The sequence below is a fragment of the Sciurus carolinensis genome, chromosome 6 (genome assembly GCF_902686445.1).
Source record: "Sciurus carolinensis chromosome 6, mSciCar1.2, whole genome shotgun sequence".
Lineage (NCBI taxonomy): Eukaryota > Metazoa > Chordata > Mammalia > Rodentia > Sciuridae > Sciurus > Sciurus carolinensis.
The window spans coordinates 155692375-155719499 of NC_062218.1; the positions used below are offsets into that span (position 1 = coordinate 155692375).

The 27125-nt window shown below is 44.7% G+C and overlaps 1 protein-coding gene across 9 annotated transcripts in view; it reads left to right on the top strand.

Annotated features, from left to right (window-relative positions):
* Tenm2 (teneurin transmembrane protein 2) overlaps nt 1-27125 on the top strand; it is a 621032-nt gene that overhangs the window by 375367 nt on the left and 218540 nt on the right. For all 9 annotated transcript variants that reach the window (XM_047555832.1, XM_047555823.1, XM_047555824.1 and 6 more), the window contains one exon: nt 11027-11265. In XM_047555832.1, the coding sequence (XP_047411788.1) occupies nt 11027-11265 (239 nt within the window). The remainder of the gene's footprint in view (nt 1-11026; nt 11266-27125) is intronic.

Consider the following 27125-nt stretch of genomic DNA (forward strand, 5'->3'; position numbering starts at 1 on the left):
TGAACTTTGAGGGGAGACTCGGAAGACCTGAGAAAGAGGATCCACACTGAGACACCTGAGGAAAGAGATTTCCAGAATGAGGGAGGCACTGTGTGGCCACCCTGAGGGGAGGAGGAGCTGGACCTCCTTGAGGAACAGCATGAAGTGTGGCAGAAGCCTCGGGGGCAGAGCACATAGAGCTGGAAAGAATGACAAGGCCACCGTGAGATGCCGCGTAGGCCACGGTGAGAGCTAGATGGCTTCTAAGCAGAGAGGAACTGGGAATTCGATTTATGCTCGTGGGCAGTGGCCGGCTCCAGTGTAGAGAACAAATGTCAAGGGCAGAAGTGGAGACAGACCTGTTTAGAGGTGGCCGAGGGCAGCAGCCTGGGGCCAGGTGATGCAGAGGCTTAATGATCAGAAAAGAATGGACGTCTACGGCAGACAGACAGGAAATCAACTAGTGGTGGATCCGGTACGAAGGAAGATGGCGGAGTGCCACCCAGGGCTGCAGCGTCCATCCTCAATTCGTGAGCCTGTTGGCAGCCAACAGATCCCAGCCAAGTCCCTCTGTGAGACTGGCTTTGGGCTGAAGAGAGCCACCTCTCCCAAGGAACCCCGCTGGGAACAGTCCAAATCCAAAGACGGGTCTGTGTGGGCAGGCGGAGGTCCAGGCCTTCAGCCGGCATCGAACAACTCCACAGAACCGGCCAGGTTCTGAGGCTTCCATGAGGTTGACCAAGGCCCCTTGGCAGCAGCGACACAGAACCGCTTCTCTCCAGCCAGCCTGCTTCCTTGACCCCAAGGTGGTGTTCTTGGGAGCACTTGGTACGCCTCCTACATGGGGGTTTCTTCCCACAGAGCCTGCTTCCTGGGGCAAGTGCTTGCCCACATGGATAAACAATGGCTTCTCTAACCTGAAGGGAAGAGTCTGCAGTGAAAATCAGGACTCGTGTTTTGGTCAGGCCAAACTTGAGATGCCTACATATGCAACTGTAGACAGAATAACAGGCACAACATCAAGGGGTGAAGAGAATATTCTGAGAAAAGGCTAAAACCCTTGAGGTAGAGCCGTCGACCAAGCATTTATACCACAGAGGCCGGACTCCATCCCCAGGAGTGTCTTCCACCCCAGGCCTTCTCACATGGACTCCTCCCAGCTGTGCTTCCTAACTCAGAGAGGACACTGGTAAGACCCTTAGTGCTGGCCTAAAATCCAGATAGCCTGCCCTCCAAGCCATGAACGAAGTGTCCCTTGTCATGTCCTCCTCTTCCTGCCACTGCCCCTGGAATGCTGTGTTCCAGTCACACTGTCCTTTTCCATCCTCGAGAATTAGGTCTTTCCCACCTCAGGGCCTTTGCACATACTGCTCCCTCTGTCTGAGATGCTCTATACCACTCCTGGCATGGTGAGCTGCTTCTCATCCTCAGGCCTCCATGAATGTCATCCCACTTCTTCTCCACCTTCACCCTAGGTTTCCTTTATGGCCCTTCCCATGTTTGTAATCATCTCAGGTATTTGTTGGCTCTCCTGGACTTGATCTTTATTTGTTCTGCTTCTCTGATTAGAAATGTCCTGTGAGGTTAAGGGCTTATTCATCATTGTACCCAAAGCATCTGGTGCTGGGTGGTACCTGCTGGTGCTCAGTAGTGATGGGTGGACTCCAACTTCATCTTCTGGCTTCATAGCTCACATACCATTGTGGAGACACAGGCAGCGCCATATGCATTCCCGGATTAAACTCCTCCTGGGGTTGGCTCTGTTCTCTCTCAGCCCTGCCAACACCCCTGTGTTGTAGGCACTGGTTTTATCCCCACTTTCCAGAGGAAGCAGTTGAGGTTCAGTGACATTAACTGGCTCTCCCAGCTCGGTGCCTCTCCTGGGGAAATGGAGATAGGAACCAGGTGTGTGCTGGCTCCACGTGCTGCCACTCCACCTTCACTCCGGATTTCCTTCTGCAGACTTCGTGAGCACCTACTGGGCACAGTGGAGAGGAGGGAGGCCTGGGTTTGTCGTTTGACAGGAGAGCCCAGCAAACCCGCAAGGCAACTCTGAGGCCCGTACTCAGCAGGAAGAGAATGCAATGAAGCCGCACGCGTTCCCTGGGGACTCTCCCGGTGGGGAAGTTGTGGCCCCCTGAGCAGCCAGCGCAGGCAGTGAACGCAGCGGGAGAGATCACTCTGCGCGTGGATTCTGTCTGACGTGGGCATCCTTCTCCATCTCCCTCTGGCTGCCAGTGAGCTCACGGAACTCCATTTGGAATGACCATCGGCACTCCCACAGCAGAGCGTCTGGTGAAGTCAAGGTCAAATTTGAAGCCAAAGTCACAAGTCCTTGTGTTTTCTCCTACTACCTGTATCTCAACTCCTACCAATTAACTTGGAAAGAAGTCAACCAGTTAACAACTCCAGGGGAAAAAATGAAAGGCTTCTCATCTCCTCCCAAAGACTCTGAAATGGATTTACTCACAGAACAACCCAGCTTCTTTAGCGACCTCCAGAGACCTTGCCTGTCGCACGGAACTGTGTATCATGTCATGGAGGGGAAGGGGAAAAAAAAAAGTTTTACCGTGAAAAATGCTACGTTATATCACAGTGTGACACTATTTAAATACCAAGAATTCGAAGCATCTATTTAGAAAACGGAAGGCAATAAATTGAGTTGCTAATTATTCCAGCTGTGAGTATTTTTGGTACGGCTGCAAATTTTGAAGAGGGCAAAATAGAGGATTTTCCTGTTGTTCATTGCAAATGCAAATGCAAATGCAGCGACAGTCCCCAATGAGCTGAGGGTTCAGGGATGAGGAACCTCGAAAACCTGTTGTTCATTGAATCAAAATCCTTCTGAGTCTGAGCTTAGGGAACTGTGATACGAAACGGACCTTTAATTATACTAATTGGGGTATTGGTTTCTTGTTTTTTAAACTTAGAAATTAGCAATATAAAACAATCTTTTTAAAAGTTTTATTTTAAATGCAGCAGTTCACTCCTCAACCCAAGTAGCAATTCCCAAGCGGAAGAAGGAGCACTTGAGAGCTAGCCCAGACCCCTCTCTTCCTAACAAGGTGATTTGGAGGGACTGGGGAGCAGAGGTGTCTGCAGCGCGACGCCATTGTGTTAATGAGATCGCGTTCGTTCAACAAATATTTTAAATGAACTGAGGCGCCATGCTAGGTCACAGAGACTTAGCAAAGAGAAGATGCACAAGGTTCCTGTCCTCCAACAATTAATAGACGTTCATCGACTGTTCCCGGAACGTCAGTCCCAATGCTAGCGTTTCACAGGGATAAGCTCATCCAGGGCCTCAACAAGCTCATGAAGGAGCTACTTTCACTGTCTCCTGGAGAGATGAAGTGACTTGCCAAGGTCACACAGTGATAAGTCTGGGAGCTGCAGTTCAACCCTTGGTTGTCTTGAATTCAAATAGCAAGCTTATACCTGTCTCCTTGGCATGATCCTATTTATTTTTAAAACAATTAAATTAGTGATAATAAAGGAATGCTTCTGGGTATTAAAGATTCTGATTGTAAACATCAAATGCTTATCAGTTTATTTCTCAAAAGTATAAACTATACTTTCTTTTTAAAGTACTCGGGATTGAATCTGGGGTTGCTTTACCACTGAGGTTCATCACCGATCCCTTTTTTATTTTTTTATTTTGAGACAATCTCACTGACTTGCCCCGGCTGGCCTCAAATTTGCCATCCTCCTGCCTCAGCCTCCCATTTGGCTGGGATTACAAGCATGAGCCACCATACCCATGCCCAGCTGCTTCCTTCTTTTTTAATGTAGATATTTGATTTTTTAATAATATGTGCACTTTATGGTGGGAGGGGTGGGGGGAGGAAAAAAATAACAGAATGAATCAAACAACATTACCCTATGTAAATTCATGATTATGCAAATGGTATGCCTTGACTCCATGTACAAATGGAGAAACAACATGTATCCCATTTGTTTACAAAAAACAAAAAAAAAAGCAAGCAAGCATTCTGGGTAGAGGAAGAGAAAAAAAAATAATATGTGCACTTTACATTTGCGAAAGGAAAAGAAAGAACACTTAAAAGATTACCTAGTTTTGCTCTTCTGGTTTGGTTGGGCTGAACAGCATCCAATACCGTCTTTTTCCATCTCTTCCCTGTGTATTTTTTCACTCTTCTCTTTTTCCCCATGCCCCACCTCTGTCTGTCTGTCTCTGTCTCTGTCTGTCTCTCTCTATCTATCTATCTCTGTCTATTTCTATCTCTATCACCTCCCCATGAAATTTTCCCTTGGCCACCCATTTCTTCTCAATTGGAGAGTATAATAATGGAGGAGAAGGTATAGTGGTTACTTAACCTCTTTCCAGCTAGATGTTTTATTATAACTCCTGAGAACCTAATTACAGTAACTTTACATGCTACAGTACCCTTTATGGACTGCCTCTTTTTAAAACTTACTCCTTTAGAGACAATAAACCTGATGCTTCAAAGGGCATGGTCTGGACCAGCGCGTGCAGTGGACTCTCGGTTTCTGGAGCAGACCTGAGCTCCCTGGCTGGGCACCCCACCCCCACTCCCGCCGTGCTTCTGCCTTTAGCCTTTCTCTGGCTTTTTATCAAATTTCAGCCACTGCCCATATGATATGAGAAATATCTTAGGGCTTAATGGGGAGCGTATCAATATTTGCATCCACATCTGTGAACACCTGTGAGATGATTTGCCAGGGAGGTCCATTTTCTCAGTCAAACAACAGTCTACACCCGGGATACCTGATGGAGCCAGAGCTGCTCTTGGGTGCCTGGCGTAGTGTCCAAACCATGGAAGAATTTTGCTGGGCTCCCAGAAGCACTTGCTGCTCCAGACTTGGAGAGCGGAGCAGAGCGACACATCTGCTGTCAGTCATAGTTATCCCGGTTAGCTGAATGTCCAAGTGAGGAGACAGTGGGACAGAGAGGGAAGAGAAAGGAGCGGGAACACAGGGAGGAAGAGCCTTGACCTTTGGAGTGGAGGCAGCTCCGTTATTTGTGTAGTACATTTCTGTTTTGCTGCCCTGCTGGGATTTCCCCCTGGGAATAAAGCCAAACCCACAGGAAATAGGGAAACCTCTTCTTAGGATCCCACTGGTTGGTTGCAAGCTGGAAAATGGAACTTGATGTTAAAGGAGTTTATGCATTTGTTTTTTTCGCTTTGGTGGAGTTTGAGGTTAATGACTGAGCTTACTTGAAATTGACAAAGGAAAGGAAGAAAGGAAGGACAAGAAATCCCTTGTTGGGTGCTCAGATGGACAGCCCCGGCTTTGCCTAGCTCCACTGTAGATTACTCAAGCTCCTTCTGTATCATGAGAATTAAATAAAAATTCACAGCACTTGAAATTGGTGGGGCCCTTCTTGCCTGGATGCTCTGCCTGAGTTTTTCATTTGTTAGGCTGCCTTTTAAAATCCTCCATGGCTGTTTAACGTACACACTTAATTTTCTAAGCCAATTTGGAGCAGAAGCCTGGTTTACCAAGATTCTGCCTCCGCCGCACCCCTGGGCTATCCTGTGTGAAGCACCAGAGAGCACGTCGGGAAGGCTCTCTCAGTTTGTATTAAAGGGTAAAGTCCATGACATTGACCACAGAGATTGATCCTTTAGGTGGGATGATGATGTGAGGAACTCACCATGTCCCAGGATCCAGAGTCCAGCTCGATCCTCTCTCAGCCTCAGCAATTCTGAGCCCCTCACCGTGCCCAGCTGAGGATCTGGTGCTGGATTTACACCCCAATCCCCGTGTGGCTAAGGAGGGTAAGAGGCCCTCAAGCTCCTCTTTTATTTTCTGTAAAAAATCAAGCGCTGGTTTTTCTGGATCTCTTGAAGTGTTAGCAAACTCCAAGGACAGCACTTCGGGGCCCCTCATTTGCCTTTCCTTTCTGAGGCACAAGTGGCCAATTCTGAGAGCAATCGAGTTGTGCTTGAAAAATGTCAAGTGCATTTGGAAACTACACATTTTTGCTGACGCCGGAGTCCTGAGCCGAGCTACTTCCATGACCCACTGCTGGGTTGTTGAGTTGGGGTTAGTACAAATGATTCCTGGGAACACATTGAGCAGCCCCTCGGGGAAAGCTGTCTTCACAGCCAGTTCATGGAAAAATCAGGAGAAATCTCCTACGCCTTCTGCGTCCTCCCTGTGACCATTTGGTCAGACCACTGCCTGCGGGCCTTTATTTTATTCCATTTTGTACTTTTCCTTCAGTGTGTGACTGCAATCCTTGGATGAATCAAAGCTCGCATTTTTTTTCCAACTCTTTCAGAGAAGTTGGAAGAACAACGCAATGAAAGAATAGCCACCTAGTTGCAGCAATTGCTGTCACTGTATCACATTTGCCTTATGGACTCTATAGACAGATACAGATCTGTTTGCCGAATTATTTGAAAGTAAGTTGGAGACTTTGTAATACTTCACTCAAGACATCTGAGTTCAAAACTTAGGTTTAAAAAAAGATACCTACTGGGGCTGGGGTTGTGGTTCATATGTGAGGCACCGGGTTCCATCCTCAGCACCAGAGAAAAATAAATAAAGGTATTGTGTCCAAATACAACTAAAAAATAAGAAAAAAAATTTTTAAAGATACCTACTAACAATTTAGCAAAAAAAAAAAAAAAAAAAAAAAAGAGTTTCTTGAACTCTATTGGGCAATAGAATTACCTAGAGACCTTATTGACCATACACTAGTAGACTCCATTCCCATATCCAGGAATTTGTTTTGTTGTTGTTTTGTGCTGGGAATTGATCTCAGAATCGCCCCGTGCTGGGCAGGTGGTGCTCTGTAACTAAGCTATATTTCCAGCCCTTTTTTATTGTATTTTGAGACAGGTTCTCATAGTTGCCCAGCCTCATCTGTTACTTGGGATTCTCCTACCTCAGCCTCCCGAGCAGCTGGGATTACAGGTGTGCGCCCCCACAACCAGCCGAATTTGTCCTTTTATAACGGAGCACTCAAGGGTTGCTAGAGCAGGCATTTGGGGCGCACGATCTGGAGGAACCTTGATTTTAACATTTTGAAATGCTCACAGTACTATCCTGGTAGTATATGTTAACCATGGAAAAGGTTGTAAGTCCATTTCATCAGAGATTCATCAAGTGCCTACTGCATGTTTGTTGTGGATGTGAGATTTCAGCATTGAACAAATCAGACAAAACACCTCATTATTTAAAACTTTATAGAAATTCAGCTCTAATAATGGAGATAAGCAGTAAATAATATACATATATATACATATACATATATATCATTTAACAAAGATAAACAAAGGCAGTTATGTTGGTTAAAAGAGTAACAGTGAATAAAAGGGGCTAGGGAAGATCTCTCTGGGAAAGTAATAGTGGAGCTGAGTTGAGTGGCATAGAGCAACAGGCTATGGAAAGCAGTATGGAGAGTCCTCAGAAAACTTGGAATGGAGCCACCATTTGACCCAGCTATCCCACTCCTCGGTTTATACCCAAAAGTTTATACTACAGTGACACTGCCACATCAATATTTATAGCAGCTCAATTCACAATAGCTAAACTATGAAACCAACCTACATGCCCTTCAATAGATGAGTGGATAAATAAAATGTGGTATATATGTACAGTGGAATATTACTTGGCTTTAAAGAAGAATGAAATTCTGGCATTTGCTGGTAAATGGATGGAACTGAAGAATATCATGCTAAGTGATAAACTCCAGTCCCCAAAAAACCAAAGGCTGAATGTTTACTCTCATATGCAGAGGCTAACTCACAATAAGGGACAGGAAATAGGGAAGAATAGAGTTACTTTATATTAGGTAGAGGGGAGTGAAGGGAGGGGAAGGGGTATGGGGGAAGGAATGACAGAGTGAAACAGACATTATTACCTCATGGACATATATGACTGCATGACCGATGTGATCCTACAGTGTGTATAATCAGAAAAATGAGAGATTACACTCTATTTGTGTATGATCTATCAAAATGTATAAATGCATTCTACTGTCATGGACAACTAATTAGAACAAATAAAATTTAAAAATTAAAAAAGAATTTTAGATGTTGATAGATCTTTATTTTATTCATTCACTTATTTGTGGTGCTAAGACTCAAACCCAGTGCCTCAACATGCTAGGCAAACACTCTGCCACTGAGCCACAACCCAGCCCCAGCTGTGCAGATATTTCTGGGCAGAGGGAACAGCATGTGCTAAGGCCCTGAGGCAGGATGACCTGAGATGATGAAGACTAGCAAAAGGATAGTGTGACAGATGGAACAAGGGAGGCTAAGAATGTTAAAAGATTCATTGGGAAGGCAACCTGGGGGCAGATCACATGGAGTGTTGAAGACCATGAGAAACACTTTTGATTTCATTCTAATGGTATTGGAAGCCTTTGGGGGAATGACGGGGAGAGAGGCTGATGATATGTAATATGATATGACGTCCTTTTTAGAAGGAAGTTTGGGAAATAGGCTGAATTATCAAGGGAATGATTTTAGGATCTCATAAAGCAATCTCATGTAAGATAGAGCAATCACGTCTTTCCACTTTTCTCATAAACGAGTGTGTTAGAAACAGCTCTCAAGTTGGCTTGAACATCTTCATTTCATTTCTCTCATCTTGCTGAAACATTCCTATTTTTGTTTTATTTATTCTGTCCACAAATAAGACTGCTGTCCAGGCACTAATGTTTAGACTCTGAAGATATCAAAAGTAGCATCTACCAGTATCGGTGCCCAGAAGTTGACATTCTAGCTGAGGGAGAACATTTTAAAAAGGCACACTTACGGTTACCTCCCCCAGCATATGAATAAACTCAGTGCTCAAGGCAGTGGAGGGATGTTGGAACGGGTTTCCCAGGCAGGTAGCTGGACGGTGAGTTGGAGCTGGCTGGGGTGGCTTCAGTGGGCAGGGACAGTAAAAGCCACTGGGAAGAGTTTTCCATAGCATTTACAGAGATGCAGCAGCACGGACAGGCTTGCGAGGGTGCGTCTTCTGGTGTGGTTGGAGTTGGGAGCCTGAGGTTAGAGACGATGGTGGAAAGTCGGTCATGACTGTGGACATCTAGTCCCATATTGAAATTTGGGTGTCCTCTTTCAGGCTCTGGCTGGTGAGCAGGGACTTGTAAGCCAGAGCACAGTGGCATTTGTGGTTTGGGAAAAAGAAAAGCAGGAAGTTAAAGGGGAGGATTGGTGGGAGAGGTTGATAGGATTCTTTTACCTGTTGGATGGGAGAAGGGAGGTGTTTCCTATGTCACTGGAAGTGCCAGGAGCCAGGAGGAGGAGGAGACTGATCTGAGTTTGATTGTGACTTGGAACGTGGACCATGCTATGCACAACCTGAATGTGGGTCTGGAGGTCCAGGAGAAGGTCAAGTCAGAAATGGAGACCGGAGACTTCAGATGTATCAGTGAGGACTGAAGCCGTAGATATGGGTGGGACCCTGGAGGGGTGAGAGTTGGTTTCTCTGTATTTTTAAACTCTTAGACATGATTCCCGGTGAGACCTTTCAATTCCTTTGTTTTCATTTCATTTCTTATGTTTATGATCCACTCCTAAAGAATGGTCCAAGAAATGAATTTGATGGGATTCTATACCCATTCCCAGAGTTTGTCCAGACCCTGAGCTTTCTGCTGTGCCCGTCTTCCGGCTGCATTATCAGGCAGTGGGCTGTTATTTGGTGATTTGGAAGCTCTTGAGGTGTGGGTTCGACATTTGTCCAGCTTTAAATTACAACTCACAATTCAGACTTCTTACGTCGCTCTGAAGAATTAATCATAAGTGCTGGACGGAGCACTTGCCATGAGAAATCTTGGTGAGCAATTCTTCCTACGTGACCTGTGTATCACCTGAGTTCTTCTGCTCTTGGTCCCCCGGCTCTGCAGGCGAGGAGTAGGGGGATCCCCGAGCAGTGGTGGATCACAGAAGTGAACTCACTTATGCATGAACAGCACGGCTAGGGACCGTCTTGAACACCATGTCTCTGCCTCTGCTTCTAACAAGACGTTTTTAATGGGTGGCATTGAGAGAGCGATTGGACAAGGACTCCAAGCTTCTGGGATCTATTTTGATCCTTGCATACGCTTATAGTACAAATAAAGTCTAAATATTGGTTGTTTATTTTAGCATTGGCTACATTAAACAATTCACTAATCAGGTTCTCATTTTCTGACATGATTCTCAATCAGACCAGGCTTGCTTAATCTCTGTAAAGATTAAAATACTTTCCAGGCTTAAGCCAGCCAAGATACAAAACGTTTGTAAGAAGAGTGATTTTGCCTCAGAATCCCACTGGGAAAACCTGGCAAGCCCCATGTGCAAGGGCACTGTGGTGCCATAGATATATATAGAACTTTCCTAGAAAAATCGGAAAATGATCCAGGCAGAGCAGAGCCTGAGTTTGCTCTCCCCGGGCTTCCATTTCTCATCTGGAATGCTGGGGTGGTAACAGTACCCCCTCGTCAGGTTGGAGGGTGGCGTGGTTGCAAGTGAGACATTTAACATGGCAAATGACATGATGTACATGGTCAATAAACAGAACTGCATCTGCTGAAAATAGAGAGGAAAAGGCAATACCTACATGAACATTTTGAAATCATAGAACTGCAGCTGAGCAAGATTGAAAGACAGAAGAGCAAGAGTGGAAAGAGAAAGTTTAGGGTGATATTTAACAGCACGGATTTTACGGAAAGTCAGGACTCTTGCTGGATAGTATTTAGTTTGCAAACCCTGGTGACAGTGTATTTCAAGTACCTTCCAATAGTCGGCATCTAGGATGTGATAGCACTCAGCATTGTCGTCATCATCATCATTTCTAAGTGAGAGACAATTATTCACTTTTCGGATTTGCTTTGATTGCTTTGCAAGGTTGATGTGGACACCGTAATCTCGATGCCTGTCTGGAAATGTGGAATCAGGCAGGTCTGCAGACCACCCACGTCACTCACTGCCCAGGGTGAGGTTGGCCGGTCAGGCGGGGTAGCTGGTGAGCGCAGGGCTAGGATCCCGTGAATCAGGGCGAGGAGAACTCCTGCGCCAGCCGTCGGCCTCGCTGACTCTCTCCCTTTTCCTGGCAGGCACTTCCTCTTTAAGACCTCCTCGGGAAGCACCCCCCTGTTTAGCAGCTCCTCTCCAGGATACCCCCTGACCTCAGGAACCGTTTACACACCCCCGCCCCGCCTGCTGCCCAGGAATACCTTCTCCAGGAAGGCCTTCAAGCTCAAGAAGCCCTCCAAGTACTGCAGCTGGAAATGCGCCGCCCTGTCTGCCATTGCCGCTGCCCTCCTCCTGGCCATTTTGCTGGCGTATTTCATAGGTAAGTCGAGGCAGCCTCGTTCGCCTTTCCTGGTGGTGAGAAGGTGGGGGAGAGGCTGCGGACTTGTGCCTCCAGGGGACCTCTGTGGTCTGTCCAGTTCACTTGTTGGCTTCTAACAGGCGCAGGGATGAGTGACAGATGGGGGTGATTCTTCCCTCCTGGGCTCCACTTAGATCTGATGAGTTTCTCCTTCATGATTCAAATGGCATTTATCAGAAGGGACATTAAGTACCCTCGCTGTTTCCTTTCTTGGCGATGAAATGAGAGTTGTCCTGCAAACGCATTCCTCACTCCCAAAGTAGCCTCCTAGCCTTCTCTGTCACTGAATTTTATCCCTGGTCTGTGCTCTGACATGCATGCACACGTGTGTTGATTGACTTTACCCAAAAACTGGACAGGAGGAGAATAGGGGTTGGTATGCCCAGCCTGAGAACAGCTCGATCCAAGTGAAAGGCAAACTAGCTCGCTTATTTTCAGAGCTGTGGAACAGAAATAAGATGGAGAGGCCAGACACGCACCCAGGTCTCTGTACAGAATCAAGTCACTCAGTTGACCTTGCCCACATCCCTGTCCCCTTAGCTTCAACTCTCCTCTCGCCATGCACGTCTCATGGCAGCCACATTCCTGGTGACTCAGTGTGTGAGTTAGGGTGGCAGATCATGCAGTTGCTGGGGCACTCTTCTTCCCGTGCCAGGGATATTGGTTTGCATCCGTGGGGTGTATCCATGCAACCACAGAAAGCAGCAGATGCTGAGAACCGAGGGGCAGAGTGCCACGTGCATATGAGCATCCCGGGCTGGACACAGAGCCTGCTGGCAGCTCCTGGCCCTGACAAAGAGCCCCAGTGCTGCTGCTCTGTCAGCTGCGCTTGCCAACGGCACATCTCCTGGCCCAGGCAGGGGCCATGGTGACGTTTGCTCGAGTTTATTTGAAACACTCAATGGTTCTGGCTTGGTTTCAGGGCAGCTATGAGCTACGAGCTCCCCGGTTTGGCTGTGCCAGGGTGCAAAGCAAACCTATAAAACACCAGCTCAAAGAGGCTGACTCCAAAACGGTTCTCAACATGCATGCTCAGACTCCTCCCACTTAGGAGACAGGGCTGGAGGCAGCATGACTGTGCAGGCCTTGCCTCTCGCTCAGCAGGGAGCTGGGAATCATGCACTTCCTTCATCCCCAGCAGCCCAGCCTGCTGCCTGCCAGAGAAAGAAACTGGTGCAGAACTTTCCAGTCCATTCCACCTAAGTTCGCCTGATGGCAAAGGAATGTAACTGTGCATCCTCAGAAATCTGGGGCTTGGCCTAATGGAGACCTGCAGAAGCCAAAAACTGATGTACATTTTTCGCTCTCTTTTATAATACAGCTGTGCTTGTCTTAATATGGAAAAAATAAGCATTTAAATCCCTTATGGTTAAGTTTCTCAGGAATGTCCTCCAAAAGAGAGAGAAGACAGTCCAACCCAAGGGGCTGTACTTGCCTGGTCTTGGTGAAAGCCGCAGTCTCTGAACCTCGGTTCTATGTGGGGACTGAGCTCTGCCACCCCAGAACCCCTGACTTCGAGTCACGTCTGCTTCTCACTTAGCTCTTGACCAAGTGTGGGGTCATGGGTTGACCTGAGGGGGAAGGACGTCTGCAGCCCCCTCAATCACTTGATTAGAATCGTTTGCGTTGTTAGAGGCAGTTTTGTGTGATTCCCCAGGTAGCTGTTCAGGGCCTTGGAGGGAGCAAATTCAGCGTGCCTTCGGGGTCTTTCCATGATCTGGTTTTATGTCAGACAATTCAAAAAGGGCCATGTGCTCACTTCTCAGGCTTAATGTTCTGCTGGGCCAGTGGGCCTCAGGGGGAGCCCCAATATAGAAACTGAGGCCCTGTCTGCTGCTGCCAATAGCATCCCCAGTATCTCTCCAGCTCCCCTTGGGGGAGGGAGTAGATGGCTTCGGCCTGATTTATTGAGCTTGATAGTTAAAATATAATAGCTTTCTGTAAAGGCAGTCATATGAATGGGAAACTGTATAGTGCAAGTTTAATGTTTTAATCAGGTGTATAACTGGTAAATGATGGATTAAAAAACATACTTATCCTCAGTCTGGAGGCTACTGGAAGCTGGACCTGAGCATCTTAGATGGTTTATTAGTTTATAATCCATCACTTCCTGTTATGTGTGCTTTAGGTAAGATTATGCTTTGACCCTGGAGTATTGAAAAATAGTTTATGACTCAAAACGAATGATGTCATGGGCCAGTTTACCCCACAGTGAATGTGGGGGTGCAGGACTGTCTCAGCTCCTCTCCAGAGGTGAGCACAGGCCTGCCTGCAAGCCAGGTGAGGGGTCAGGATCTTCAGTGCTGATCTGGGTCCCTGCAATGCCTTTCTCCTTAGCCTGGTGAAGTCATTTGCTCCTAAGTCTAGGTTTCTTGCAGCACAGGGGCATGATGATTATTTGCGTGCAGAAACTCTGAAGTGTGGTGAGGATTAATTAATGTGTATAAATCACTTTGAAGATGAAAAGCAGTATATTATTAATTACAAAGCTGCAGGGGCATAAACAGTGCATTGCAAACACAGAGGAAAGTGCTGTTGGGAGCACTAGTCACTGTGTCTACCTAAGAAAACAAGATACTGGGGAAGGACAGAAGGGCAACGTGAAAACCAAGACTCCTCTGTTCACGAGACCGGAGCTTTGAAGACCCGAGTCCATTCTGGTTCACACATGACTCCATGTTCCACGAGAACATGACAGGTCCTGAAATTGAAGCATCCGCCTCAGGACATTTATGGACAGGCAGTGGGTTCAGCTCTGCCAGGCACTGTGACAAATACATCAAATTATCTTCCTTGCATGTTCAAACCCGTAGAGAGAAGGCTTTTCAGAAGCGAGCAATTTGGAATAGCTCAGCCCCATGACAAGTTCTCTGTGGTCGGGCTGGAGGGTGGGTGTCAAAGCAGAATGGCAGCCTCTGTGCAAATCAGAAGACACGGGCCTCACCCACTTGGGAAAGATTCCCTAGTCCTGCTCGTGCAACTGGGGTGAGAGGACTTCAACCATACGCTCTTCCATTAGGTCCTCTCTCTGCCAGATTCTTCCAGTGTATAAAACACCCCAGAATAAAATACTCTGAAAAGCTGTGTGAACCCCCTGGGGACCACATGCATGTCACAGCCCCTGGTCCCAGCAACTCCCAGAGCACAGGGGTTCAGGGGAATTTGAAGGGAACGCAAGAGCGCGTTCTCTCGGGAAGCTGTCTTTCTTCCCTGGCAGTTCAAGCTCTGTCGTCACCTGCAGCGCCACAGGTCATAACCCTACATTTCTGGATTATATAACCAGGTAGATTTTCTCCCCTGCTTTATGTTGAGTGTACTGTTTGTATCTGTAGATAGGACCTTCTCCCTACTTTCAATTCGAAGTGTTTCCATTTAAATCACTTTTATATAATTCTTCCATTTGAACCAAAAACCCAGTCACCAATATACACTCTAAGTAGAAAATAAAGTTGGTATATGACCATCCTTTGCCTTAGCATTGATGTGGAGACCCGGAGCATCTAGCCAGGTGGTTAGTTAGTTGCGGAACCAAGAGAAGATCCCCAGATCTCTAAACTCAGTCTCTCTGGTCTCCTGATACCCAGCTTACAATTCCTTCATTATTTCCTGAAGATCGCAGCTGGCTGGTTTCTCAAATATCGTATGAAACCTCAGTGGGTCCTTTTGGAGTGTTGATTTATCTGGTCCTGTCCTCATTGACACAAGAATTGTTGCTTCCTATTCTTCCCAATCAGCTACTACCACAGTAGAGAGAAATCCTACCTCCTTCTCCATCTCCAACCTGTCTGCCTTCCCCAAAATCTTGTTATAGGGCTCAGCAAACTTTTTCTATTAAAAGCCAGATAGTAGAATCTCTGTACTCAGTGGGACAGGCAATCTGTCATGTCCACCCCACTCTGCCATGGTGACTCAAATGCAGCCATAGGAATATGTAAACAGACAGTTAGGACTTTAATTATGGACACTGGAATATGAATTTTATGTAATTTTCATCTACCATAAAATATGCTTCCCTTGATCTTTTTCAGATCCCTTAGGTCATGTGCCATATAAAACAGGTGGCAAACTGGATTTGGTTCATAAGGCCATAGCTGTCAACCCCTGTGATTCTATCACTGCTCATTTCCTTAGAACGCCTTTTTAGGGTCTTTGCACCTTCCTGAAAACATTGCTTTCTGCTAAGAGTCCAACCATATGTCCTCTAAAACTGAAGCAAGCGGTTGGTGTTTTCTAATACTGACATCCTCTTTTGTAATAAATAATTGCATCTGACTTTATGGCCCAAACCAAAAAGTAAGAAAAGCAAGCCACATTTCTCTCTAGTTAAAGTCTTTCTGCAGGATGAACTGTTCCCTCCTGATAGCATAGCTGTAACTAGATAGCATGAAACCATGGTGTAGCCATTTTGCCACATAGTGAATGGTCCTCAAACTTGGCTACCCTGGGTTCCTCTGCAAATTCATTACCTGCTTTTGCAACCTCTTCCACACCTCATACTACCTTCATTGAGGTTTTCCAACAGGTTGTGATACTCCAAGGCCACTGAATGACATTGTTGCCTCGTCTTCTCAGGTTAGCATTGAACCAGATCTCATTTCCTTAAAAGGCATGGAAGTTTTAACAGGGCTACCCCACCTCAGGGAAGAAAGATGCTTCCGAGGTCTGAGTAAGTCCAACTCCTCCTAGAACTTCTAAGGTGAGAAGCAGCTCACTGACCAGAGCTCAGACTGTCACCCCTGAGTCAGAAACAATGGGTAACCTGTCCTGAGCTTCTCTCTAAGGGTCTCCATGTGGTAGGGAAGGGAAGGGGGCAGAGAGAAGGATAAGAGCATTTATGTCATCGCAAATTAGTTTTTAGCTCTTCAGATCTCTGCCAAACTAAAATACATATATATGTCTAAGAAAGTCACCTTGTCTTTCTTCAGTACAGTAATTCCTGCCAAATCTGAAATACTATGTTTTAAGTAAGCTGCTCAGCGCTCTGTCTTCTGCCACCCTGACTTTGATCTGTGTAGCACACGGCCGTCAACATGTCAGGAAGTTAAGAGTGTGGTAATTTGGGGTGCTTTCAGTTTCTTTTGAAAACAATGAGAGATTATTTTCTATGGAAACGAAGAGACTACCATGTGTTTAAAGTTGCTGTGCTTGAAAATTGATATGTTGAGACTCATGCTGATGAATCCTGCGTTCTCAGCTGCTATTTTGTGTATTCTCATCTCACAGAACAGAGCAGGTTTGGGGAAAACGTAAAGCAAGTGACAGAAAGTGCGAGTGACATACCTGCCTGGCAGCCTCAGTGAGGGCACAGTCTGGGGGGAACACTGGCCTCATTCAAACTCTCTGCCCTTGAACTCTCCGGGGAGATGGTAAACTTCCCCTCCAGCATGAAAAGTTGTGTATTTACCTGCCGTTATCTAAAGAGCAGAATACTAATGAGTCTTCAAAACAGTCCAGCAAATAACTTTTCCACCTAACTCTCTGGCCGCAGATGAACTACCCACACGTTAGTCAGGAGACCCAGTTATATTATGTGTTCAGAAGTGAGTAGGAGATGTTTTATCTGATAGATATGCTAATATACTCTTAACCTGGTGATGCCTCCTGCCAGAGCTTCCACGCCCATGAGACTCGACAGTGTGGCTGCTGTCTCATTGTACACCTGATTTTAGAGGGTCTGTCAGTTTATGGAGAGTCAATAAATTCGTTCATTAGCTAGGTCTCCATCACCCAGTAGCCACATGGCAACATTCGTACCGCAGGTTTAACACTGAGCAAAGATGAATTCTGCTTCAGAAAAGGATGTGTCCTCTTATAAGCACACATTCGCATAATTGTAGAACTGGAAATGCTTCTGCATGGGCAATAGCTATGATGAGCTGCCTGTGTCGCCCTTCTGGAGACCCCAGCCTGAGGTCAAGGGAGTCAGCCAAAGCAGGGCCTGCCTACTTCCTGGGAAAATGCTGGGAAGAACAGAGAAGCAGCTGCAGGTCCTGACTTTGTAGGGCATCTTGACAGGCCTCTAGGACCATAAGGAAACAAAGTGGCCACCTTCTACAGGCCCAGGACTTTGTGCCTCCACTAGTACGTGTGGAGTAACACATGAGGAGTCCCCTCCTACTATCCTCCAAAGCACTGTTGGAGGTCAGGTCCTAGAGTTCTCTGCATAATTATTTCTTTACAGTCAGCAGGCAGGAAGTCATGCTAGGATGGGGTCATGACCTTGTCAGCTTCTCCATACACCTGTTTGGATTTTGGTTTTGTTTCAGCAGTGCTGGGGATGGAACCCAGGGCCTCACCAATGCTGGGCAGACACTCAACCACTGAGCTACACCAGCACCTACCTTTTTTTTTAAACGGGGCCCCTTACGTTGGTCACCAGGCCTGAGACCCTTCAGCTTCCGCTGGCAGTTTTCCCATTTCCCATGGCCTCAGTCTTTTCGCTCTTTCATTTCTTTGTGTTTATTTCTTGGTTTTAGATTCTGGGTGCTGTTTCTAATGTGCTGTCAATAAAGTTGACTTCATTCCACATTTTATTTGTAACCCAATTTCAGGGGTTCTCACCCTGCCTTGGTTAGCAGACAAGCAGATATGTGGGTGTCAGAGAGGCCTAGTTCAAATTCTGACCCATATTCCACATAAAACCCATGTGATTACTTAATCTCTCTGCACCTTAGTTTCTCATCCAAAAATATGTGGAAAATTTCTAATTTGTAAAGATGGTTCAAAGTGTTCGTTGAAATGATAGATACGTACAACTTTTCTTCAAATATAGTGTATAGTCATTTATGAAAAGTGCCATTATTATATGCATCCCTAAGGGGAAAAACTATAAATTAAAACTATGATGTAATATCCTAGCATTTATAATTTTATTGTGTATGTTTGAAAAGAGAGGGAGAGAGGGACAGATCACCAGGATTCAAATAACCATGTGAATAGGTAGGTTCATGCTCACATAACCCTCATAAGACACATCAGTTGTAAGGTGAATTCTGATTTCAGATTCAGATGTGAAAATATGAAAAAAAAAATATGAGTCTTAGAATCACTGGGACATGATGAGACCTGGCACACAGTAGAAGCTCAGCTAAATAAAGCTATTGTGAGTACTGTGTTAGCTATCACACTTCTAGACTGTGTCCAATGAGAAGAATAAACCAGACTCTGGGACCATTGTATCCCCTAGCATGTCACAAGCAATGGAGACATTTGTTGAATTAATGCATGCTGATTAGGATTGGGTCTGGCTTGGATCCTCTACGGAAGATATTTTCCAAGTACCCCAAATCCCTGATTCTAAGTTCCACTTATTCCCCCATGTAAAGGGAAGTTTCTGATTCCCTGATGTTGTAATTGCTGCTGTTCCCAAATTGCATTTCCAAGTTAGAAAGCACTTAGGCGATGGAACAGTTGCGGGGAGGGGTGTGCAAGTACCACATTCGAGCCCGCTAGCAGGAATCTGTGATTCCCTGAAATGGAGAGAACTTTCTCGGTGGAGCTAGGAAGTGTTTGCATCTGGCAGGCGGCCACCATTTGGCACTCGCAATTCAAAAGTGTAGTGGAATTCAGTTGGAGTTCAAGGTGAAGAAGAAAATAATGGCATAAATCTGAAAGTCTGTTGGCTGTTTCTCTGTAAATGAGGATGTGCTGAGAAATGAAAGCATTCACTACAAAGCACCAAAGAGAGAAAAGAACTATTATATGGTGAATTAGGTCCATGTACACAAGCCACGCAGAATCTTTTGTGCTCTGTAATGCCCTGCTTCACTGTATAACTTTCTATGACAGAAACTCGACCCAAAGGAAACTTCTAAAACATACGCGTTTCTCTTAAGGTCACCTTAAGCCAGACTTCTTCACATTCTCCTGTGAAAATTCCTCTATGGAAAATTCATATTTTGATTATCAAGAACAGACATCCAAAAGATTTCCCTAGCCCTCGTCTTATCAAAGAAATCATTTATTAGATTGATATCTTGTAATAAAGTCCTCTGCATTAGAACAGTCCATCAACTCTGTTAACACATATAATATTACTATAAAAGGAGGATTATCCATTGCAGGTTCTATTCATATCGTTTTTTACATTATCCACCTTCTGGCCTTAAATAAATAAGTAAATATCGGAATGTATCAGAGAAAATAACAGCACTACATTACATGCTGGTAGGAAAAGAACTTTGCTGAAAACGATTGTCCTCCCTTCTGGAAACCAGAAAAACATTTATGAGATACTTAATATAGATCATCTTTCTGACACATTATTTTAAAAAAATAAGCTGTAGATGAGAAGGGAGGAGTAAGCTTTGCCTCCAATCTCTGTACTTCTTTCATCATGATTTTCTTTGAAGCTGTGAGGGAAGGCCCTTCCCTTGGGATAGGTTTTCAGTTGAGTTAGGTCATTCGTGGGAAACTGTGCAAACACGTTCGGCTCTCCCCAGGGACTGGGCTCTTTAGAGAAGAGGGCGTATTACCTTGCTTTTTCCTTTGCAGTTATGATGCAATCCTCTCCGTTTGCTTACTTATATTACACCACAAGCACTTTCAAAGTCACATTAATGAAGTTTAGACAAGACTCACCTATATTCCACAGGAAGAAGGAAGTAGCAGTATGTTCAATGCCTCCTGTTCTTCAGGCCTTAATAAACACAATGACATCTCTCAAGGAAGTTCAGGGTGCCTTTAAATAAGAGGCATTTTCAAAACTGGTTTTAAGTCTGTCTTATGCCCCAAATTTGATCAACACAGACTTCTGGGGCATTAGCTAAATTTAGAGTATATGTGTTTAAATTTTCTTTTAATAACAAGATATGCAGACTTCCTAAATCTCAAGAGAATTCTGTTACTCTCTTTTCTTTAGAAAAAAGAATTCTTATAACTTTGTTAATTTTATGTATTATTAATTTTATGTTAATTAATTTAAACTGTATTAAAATTATATGTATAGCCTTATGTGTATGAAGCTTATGTTTTTCCATTGGGCAAGATGTATTTTGCCATGTGATTGGCCAGTTATGTGATGTGCTAAAATCTGCTGACCAACCTCAGAATCTAGGACATTTTTACTTGAACATTTTTCCTGGATCTAGAGTCTAAAGAGCAACCCCATAAAATAGTATAGTTAATGGGAAACTTTAAAATTCCTGGGATAAGTTATATTTTGCATAAATGATTGAAGTCACAGTGCTAATCATGCACAAAATGGTTATAAAAGGCATCTGAGTTTTATTTTCCCCAGGACCATCAGGAAATAGAGGTTCTTGTACTGAAAAGCTTTCTATCATCTCATTGGTATGAATCAATTGTCAGTCCTCTTTTTAGTTCCTCTCCTAGAAAGGTAGAGTGGTCTAACCATTAGGCAATAAGAAATCGAGGGCATTTGTGTCTATTTCTATCCCATATGTTTTTGTCAAATGAAAACATTATCTCCTTCCAAATCTACTATAAAAACTGTAAATCTTATAAGAAAAAAAAATTTTTAAGCTGCCCTGTTATTAGCTTACCCATCGTGGGACCACAGTAGTGAAGAGTCAAGGGCCAAAGAAAGAGGAACTAGTACCAAAAATAACAGAATGAAAGTAAGACCTAAGGAAAAGATTCAGACTCTGGGAATAGAAAAATTAGAAACATCCTAGCAATACAAACTGTGCAATGCCGTCCAGCAAGCAGGACAAAGTACAGACCAGTTACAAGACCAAAGAATGGGGAGGGTGCTGACACCCAGCCTACCAAATTACTTATAATCTTCCACACAATTTCTGGAACCCCTAAGTCCAACCAAGATAATAAGATGAAAGGCAATTATTGAGAATGGCTTGAAGGCAGTGTCTCATCACCTCATCTTATATCATTAAACTTTTTTGATTCACTCATGAACTACTTAGATAAATGACAGTGGACAGCTCAGCATCTATCCAAATAAACTGGAAAGCTACCACAATAAAAGAAATTGTGTTTATAGACACAGCAGGCTCTTGCCTAATAGATGAGAGTAATGTGTCTAATGCTGAACATCAATCTGTATTTCCAACATGTTATGAAGGGGGGCCGCTAAAAATAACTCATCCTACAAAATCCTTCTGCACTCGGGGTGGTTTATCTTCTATGGTGTCTAATTGATATCTGTGTAATTCAGCTAGAATCGTTGCCAAAAATGACGTAAGAGGTGGAAAGAATGAATGTAGTGGTTGATTCCCAGGGGACCATCGAAAGTTGGAGGTTTCAGATCTCAAATGTGTTGTCAGTGGAATGATCCCTGAGGCCAGAAAGCAAGTATATGTATCTTCTTTTCAATCCTGTTCAAAAATCTACATGAGGGAAGAGGATTATTTGATGGCAGATCCTCTGCCCGCTTGTTTTTTGTATTTTGTTTTATTTTTGCTTGTCTTCATGGCATAATGGAGGGTCCGGAAAAGATATCTGAAGTTACCCTACAATTTTAGCTCCTAATTAAATTCAGTGGATTTAGGAACTTTCAGCCTTTAGGAAAGTCTCCCAATCCACAGAGGGTGAGTTCTGGTCTCGATCAGATGCGGATATGTCCAAACCTGTAGCAGCTCACTCCTTACCCAGGTCATGACTGGTGCTGGTGGGGACGGAGGGGTGGACAGGTGGAATAAAGGGAAGGAGTGAGCTCCCCTGTGAGGAGACATGGAAATGGTGCGTGCACACTCACATGGTTACTCCACAGACCCTGCCCTGAATGTTCTGCTCAAAAACATTTTTTAATTTCTCTATTTTAAAAAAATTAAATAGGTACCTAATAATTAGTCATATTTATGGGATGCACTGTGATAATTCAATATACACGTATGTATGTATGCATATATGTATGTATGTATGTATGACATATGTCAGTATGTCTTGATCAAATCAAGGCAATGAGCATTTCTACTTCCTTAAGTTTGTCATTTCGTTATGCTGGTTATCTTGGAACTCCCCTCTTTTAGTTCTTTACAAAGCATATCATAAATCATTGTAAACTATAGTCACTGCTGTGCTGTAGAACACTGGAACTGATTCTCCTAACTATTCTTCAACAATCATTACCCAACTTTCCTCTTATTTCCCCCTTAATTTTTTCACTTTTCTTGCGGGGGGAGTGAGTGCTGGAGATTGAACCCAAGAACACTTTACCACTGAGCTACATTCCCAGACCTTTTTTATTTTTTTTTTATTTTGAGACAGGGTCTCACTGAGTTGCTTAGGACCTCACTCACTAAGTTGCTAAGGCTGGTCTTGAACTTGCAATCCTCCCATCTCAATCCCCCAAATCACTGGGATTACAGGCTCGCACCACCACCCCACCAAGCCTGGCTATTTGTTCACATCTTAACGAAATAATTTGACTGGTGGACTTGGTTTGACTTGCAGATGAGGTCAGACACATTCAGGGTGGTCTGGTCTTACAATTGATACCAGCTTCCACCTGCTTCCAAAGGTTTACTCAATCACGATGTTTGTCTGCATCCGCAGGAATGTGAAAGTCACTGTTTCTGTTCCCTCCTCCCCTCCACTCTATACATTGCACCTTTATATATCCTTGGGGGAAGTCCAGATTTATCCTCCTGTATCGAGTTTAATTTTTTAAAGTCACATACATAATATGAAGTGACAATGCAGTTAATTTCCTTTTGTGCTTTTTTAAAATATTTACTGCTCTGTTGATCTGCAGCTCTTTCTGGACTCTTGTCTCCCCCACCCCACCCCGCACTACCTCCAGCGTTAGTGCTCTCTTTGGAAGGTCATTGGGGTGAGGGTGCTTCTTAAGGTCTCATGGCTTGCCCTGTCTGGGAGAAAATGTCTCTATTTCATGAGGATGTGAATGCTGATTGCATAGCATTTTATTCTTCTCTTCCAAACTGACAGGAATTAAGCCTTTTAGAAAGGTCAACTGACCTAAAGTGATAGCCGTATTGTAATGAAATACTGATGGCTTGCTTTAATGTCAGGCAAATAGAAGAGTGGAACGAACAGAAAGATCTGTGACTAAATCTATCTCGAAGAAAGAAAAAAGAATTGCCTGTTGTGTTTGTATGACTAAGGGGTTTATTAAGCAAACCGCGTACCCCACCCAGGGAGAATACTGTCAATACATGAAGAAATACTAATAATACAGAGATCATCCAAAAGCCAAGCCTAAGCTCTTTTTATCACTGCATGTCTGGGTGCCCTTGCTAAGTTTGCTCCTGCTGCATAATTCTTTATCGCTGTATTATGGTGTCACCCCTACCCCCAAATTTTACCTTGCCCTGGCTCCCACAATCCAAAACAAAGCAACAGAACCAAAAACCCAGCTAAATGAGAAGATACCCAAAGTGGAACGAATTGGCTCTTGACATTGTCATGCCCTTCAAAGATGGCTTACCAGGATGGACACACAACAGGCATTCTGTTCTAAGATCTGGTGTGGAACCCCTTCCGGTGGAAACATAGAGAGAGACTCTCATTAGGAAGAGTAACTAGGTGTGAACTGCAGAAACATGGAAAGGATTCTTTATATGGTGGCAAGAGCGCTGTCAAATTTTGGCTGATTTTTTTCATTTGTGCCATAGCCACATTGGTTGCAGACCCAAAAGGCCGAGAACATTGTGCAGAGGGAAAAATAAGCTAGTGCAACCAGAAAAAGAAAAGCAAGCGTGAGAGAGGAAACTCCTGGAAAGGTCCCCGTTGAGTAACTGTGGCATGGATTATATATAATATTTTGTATCTACGTATTATATACGTGTGTGTGTGTGTGTGTGTGTGTGTGTGTGTGTGTGTGTTTCTGGGAATACCTAGACAGAATGATAACTTCCACTGGCTTCTATAGAACAAGAAAGAACCACACGCTCACCACTGGCCTCATGAATAAATGGAAGCTCAGGCTTCATGGTCAGTTCAGAAAATCCTTTGACTTAGATTAAACTGGTTCTTATTTTTTCACTGGATGATAAGGCTACAGTTTTAGCCCATCTGTTCACGGCCCTGTCCCTGGCATCCTGAGAGACTCTATCCATTTATCTTCAAAAGCCAAAGAAAGGAGCATGATATGAGACGGGGAACTAAAGTCGGTGACCCAGGAAAGATTACTGTAATGCTGAAGGGGAGACTCGAAAGCTCTACCCTGAGTCACGTGATCACACAGGAGCCTCAGGTTCCGGCTCCGGGGGTTGCCCTGGTGTCTTGACGGAAGGGTTTCTACATGTGCATAAAGATTCTCCACGTAGAAAAGAATTTTGATTTGAGGCTTTAATGCCTTTGAATGCGCATCAAGAATAACACTGACATGCTTCCACCGGAGCCTTAGAATCCTAAAATAAATAATAGAAAAATTGCGATTTAAAATATAATTCCAAATACTAACTGGGCCCCGCTGCCTAGATGAGTAATAAGCTTCAATAAACGTGTGACAGGCGCAAGGCTCTTCAGTATGAAGAGTAGTGAGGCCTCAGAAATAGAAATAGGTTTTTCATTACATGAGGGATTATGTTCAGCCTGACTGTGGAGCCTGTTCCCAGGGCCACAGCTGCATCTTCCGTCTGCGGTCGTATTAACCAGTAATGGTAACACGGTGACGCGCTGCCCCAAACAGCCATTTGATGCAGGGAAGGGAGAAAGGTCGCTCTCTCCTGCCGAAGTCCAGATTACCATTGTTGACCACACACTTTCCCTAAACTTCTAGTCCTTTGTGCTAATGAGCTACGATTTGAGTTGGTCCACCTGGGCACCTGCTGGAATCTGTGAGCCATCGGGGGAGGGGGAGCCCAGGATGGTTCTGGATGGTGCTGTCGCTGTTAGATTTTTACCCACATAGGCTTATCAGCACAGGCAAGTAGACATCTTTTTGGAGATCGTACCAAATTTTATTTTCTTTTTTAATTTCAAGCAAGCCTCAGCTGCCTGTCTGAGCTTTTCCCAGTTCAGGGACTCAAAACCCAGATCGTACGCTCCAGGCTTCCCTTCTGCTCTGGCCTGCCATGATGTGTTTCCCTGCTTCCTGGTGACCAGGCGGACTGTGGGGTCTTCAAAGATGAGTTCCGGTCAGGGTTTGAGAACGGTTGGGAGACTCAGGGACAGAAGGGCGCCTGCGACAAGAGAGTTGATTATTATCTTCAGATTGTCAGCACAGAATTGTCTTCTTGCCTCAGATAATGACTCATTAAAACTTTCCCTCAAAGGACCTTCGCTCACCTGGATCAGGAAACTGGCCCTGTGATCTTCACAGGTCCTTCATGTAAGGGCCACTTGGGCATTGGCATCTGCCATTGAGGAAGCCCTGGATTTGGTTCAGAAAGCTAGGGTCAGGTCCCAGGCTCACTGATTGAGTGCTCTTGGGAAAGTCCACGAAAATTCCTGAGTTTTGTTTGACTCAACAATAAGGAAATGCCAATAACAATTTTAAAGATAGTGGTACCTTTTTCATAGTCATCCTATGTAAAGTTTAAAGTAGATGTTGATTTTTTAAGTTATTTGTGCTAGTTATGCAACTTATGCAATCCTTTAGAAGGGAAAACACACAGATGCTAGTTGCAACGTGGGGAGTCGGCCCCTGGAGTTCAGAGAAAGGAGAACGCAGAGTAGTTGAGGCTAATGCGGCAGAGGAAGTCTCTTCCCAGGCTGAGTCCTGGGGAGGGGGATGGAAACTGAACTAGGGATGGGCCTGGAAGCTGTTCAGACAGCCAAACCAGCATCCAGGAAGGTGAGAGGCCGGAGTTAGGAAGAGGTGATGGGAGTGTGACCGGGGAGAAGGGAGCCTGCTGACAGCAGTGGAAGCCGGAGGGGAGACAGACGATCGGATGATAGATGGCCCTGAAACCTGGCAGGAGGCTTAATTTGATTAATTTGCCAATAGGGAGGTGCTTTAAGTTCATAAGCGGGAGTGTAATATGATAAAATTATGACATGATGTCATGTCAATTACCTGGTACATGCTCCATAAATATTTATTTACTAATTGATTGAGGATTTAGGATAGATTGGGAAAGGGGACAGGGGACAGAGAGACTGGCAGTAATCAGTGGCTGTGTGATAGTGAGGGCCCAGACGAGAGTGAGCCATGGAAACAGAGCTGCAGGAGGCCCAGCGAGGAATTTCTTCCAAAGAGGAAAAGACAGAGTTGGGGTACGGCGCGTATGTGTTGACTAAGGAGGTGCAGAAGACGGAGGTCTCCGGCACCTGCTTAAGGTTTCTATATTGTCAGAATGGGAGACTGAAATATCAAAAATTAACACACCATCTCTGAATCACCACTCTCTTTCCAAAAGGCATGATTGGCCGAGGCAGTTTTTCTTGCTGTGTAATTCTACCAGGGCTGGCTAGAAGCCATTCTTTTTTAATGTACTCAGTAAATCTCCGTGCGGTTTCTTTATTATGAGAGGGCCCTTTGATCCAATAAAACCCATCAAGACCCCTTCGGAAGGCATTCACTTTGAAATTTGTATGAAGAGCAGAACTGAGTTTAAAATTAAACTTATAGGCTAACGAAAGTCCTCCATAACATAGTGCTTATCTGTTGTGGAAATGGTGCGAACCAAGCAGAGGCATCAGGCTACAGCCAAAGCCCAGCGTACCATTTATATATAACCTGAAAATCTTCTGCAGGACTGGAAGGCTCTTGCCTTTACAAATGTGGCGTGGTCGGAGGAGGCTGTACCATTGCCCTGTTTGATCTGGGGCAGTGAAGCTTACAAATGAAAATCTCAAAAGGAGAAACTTGCCTTTTGATCAGCTGGTTAGAGGCAGGTTTGGAATTATGATAAATCTGCTACATATTCACTGTATGAGCAGGTTTAAACTCTAATGCATCTGCCCGTGTTTCTGTAAATGAGGCTGACTCACTG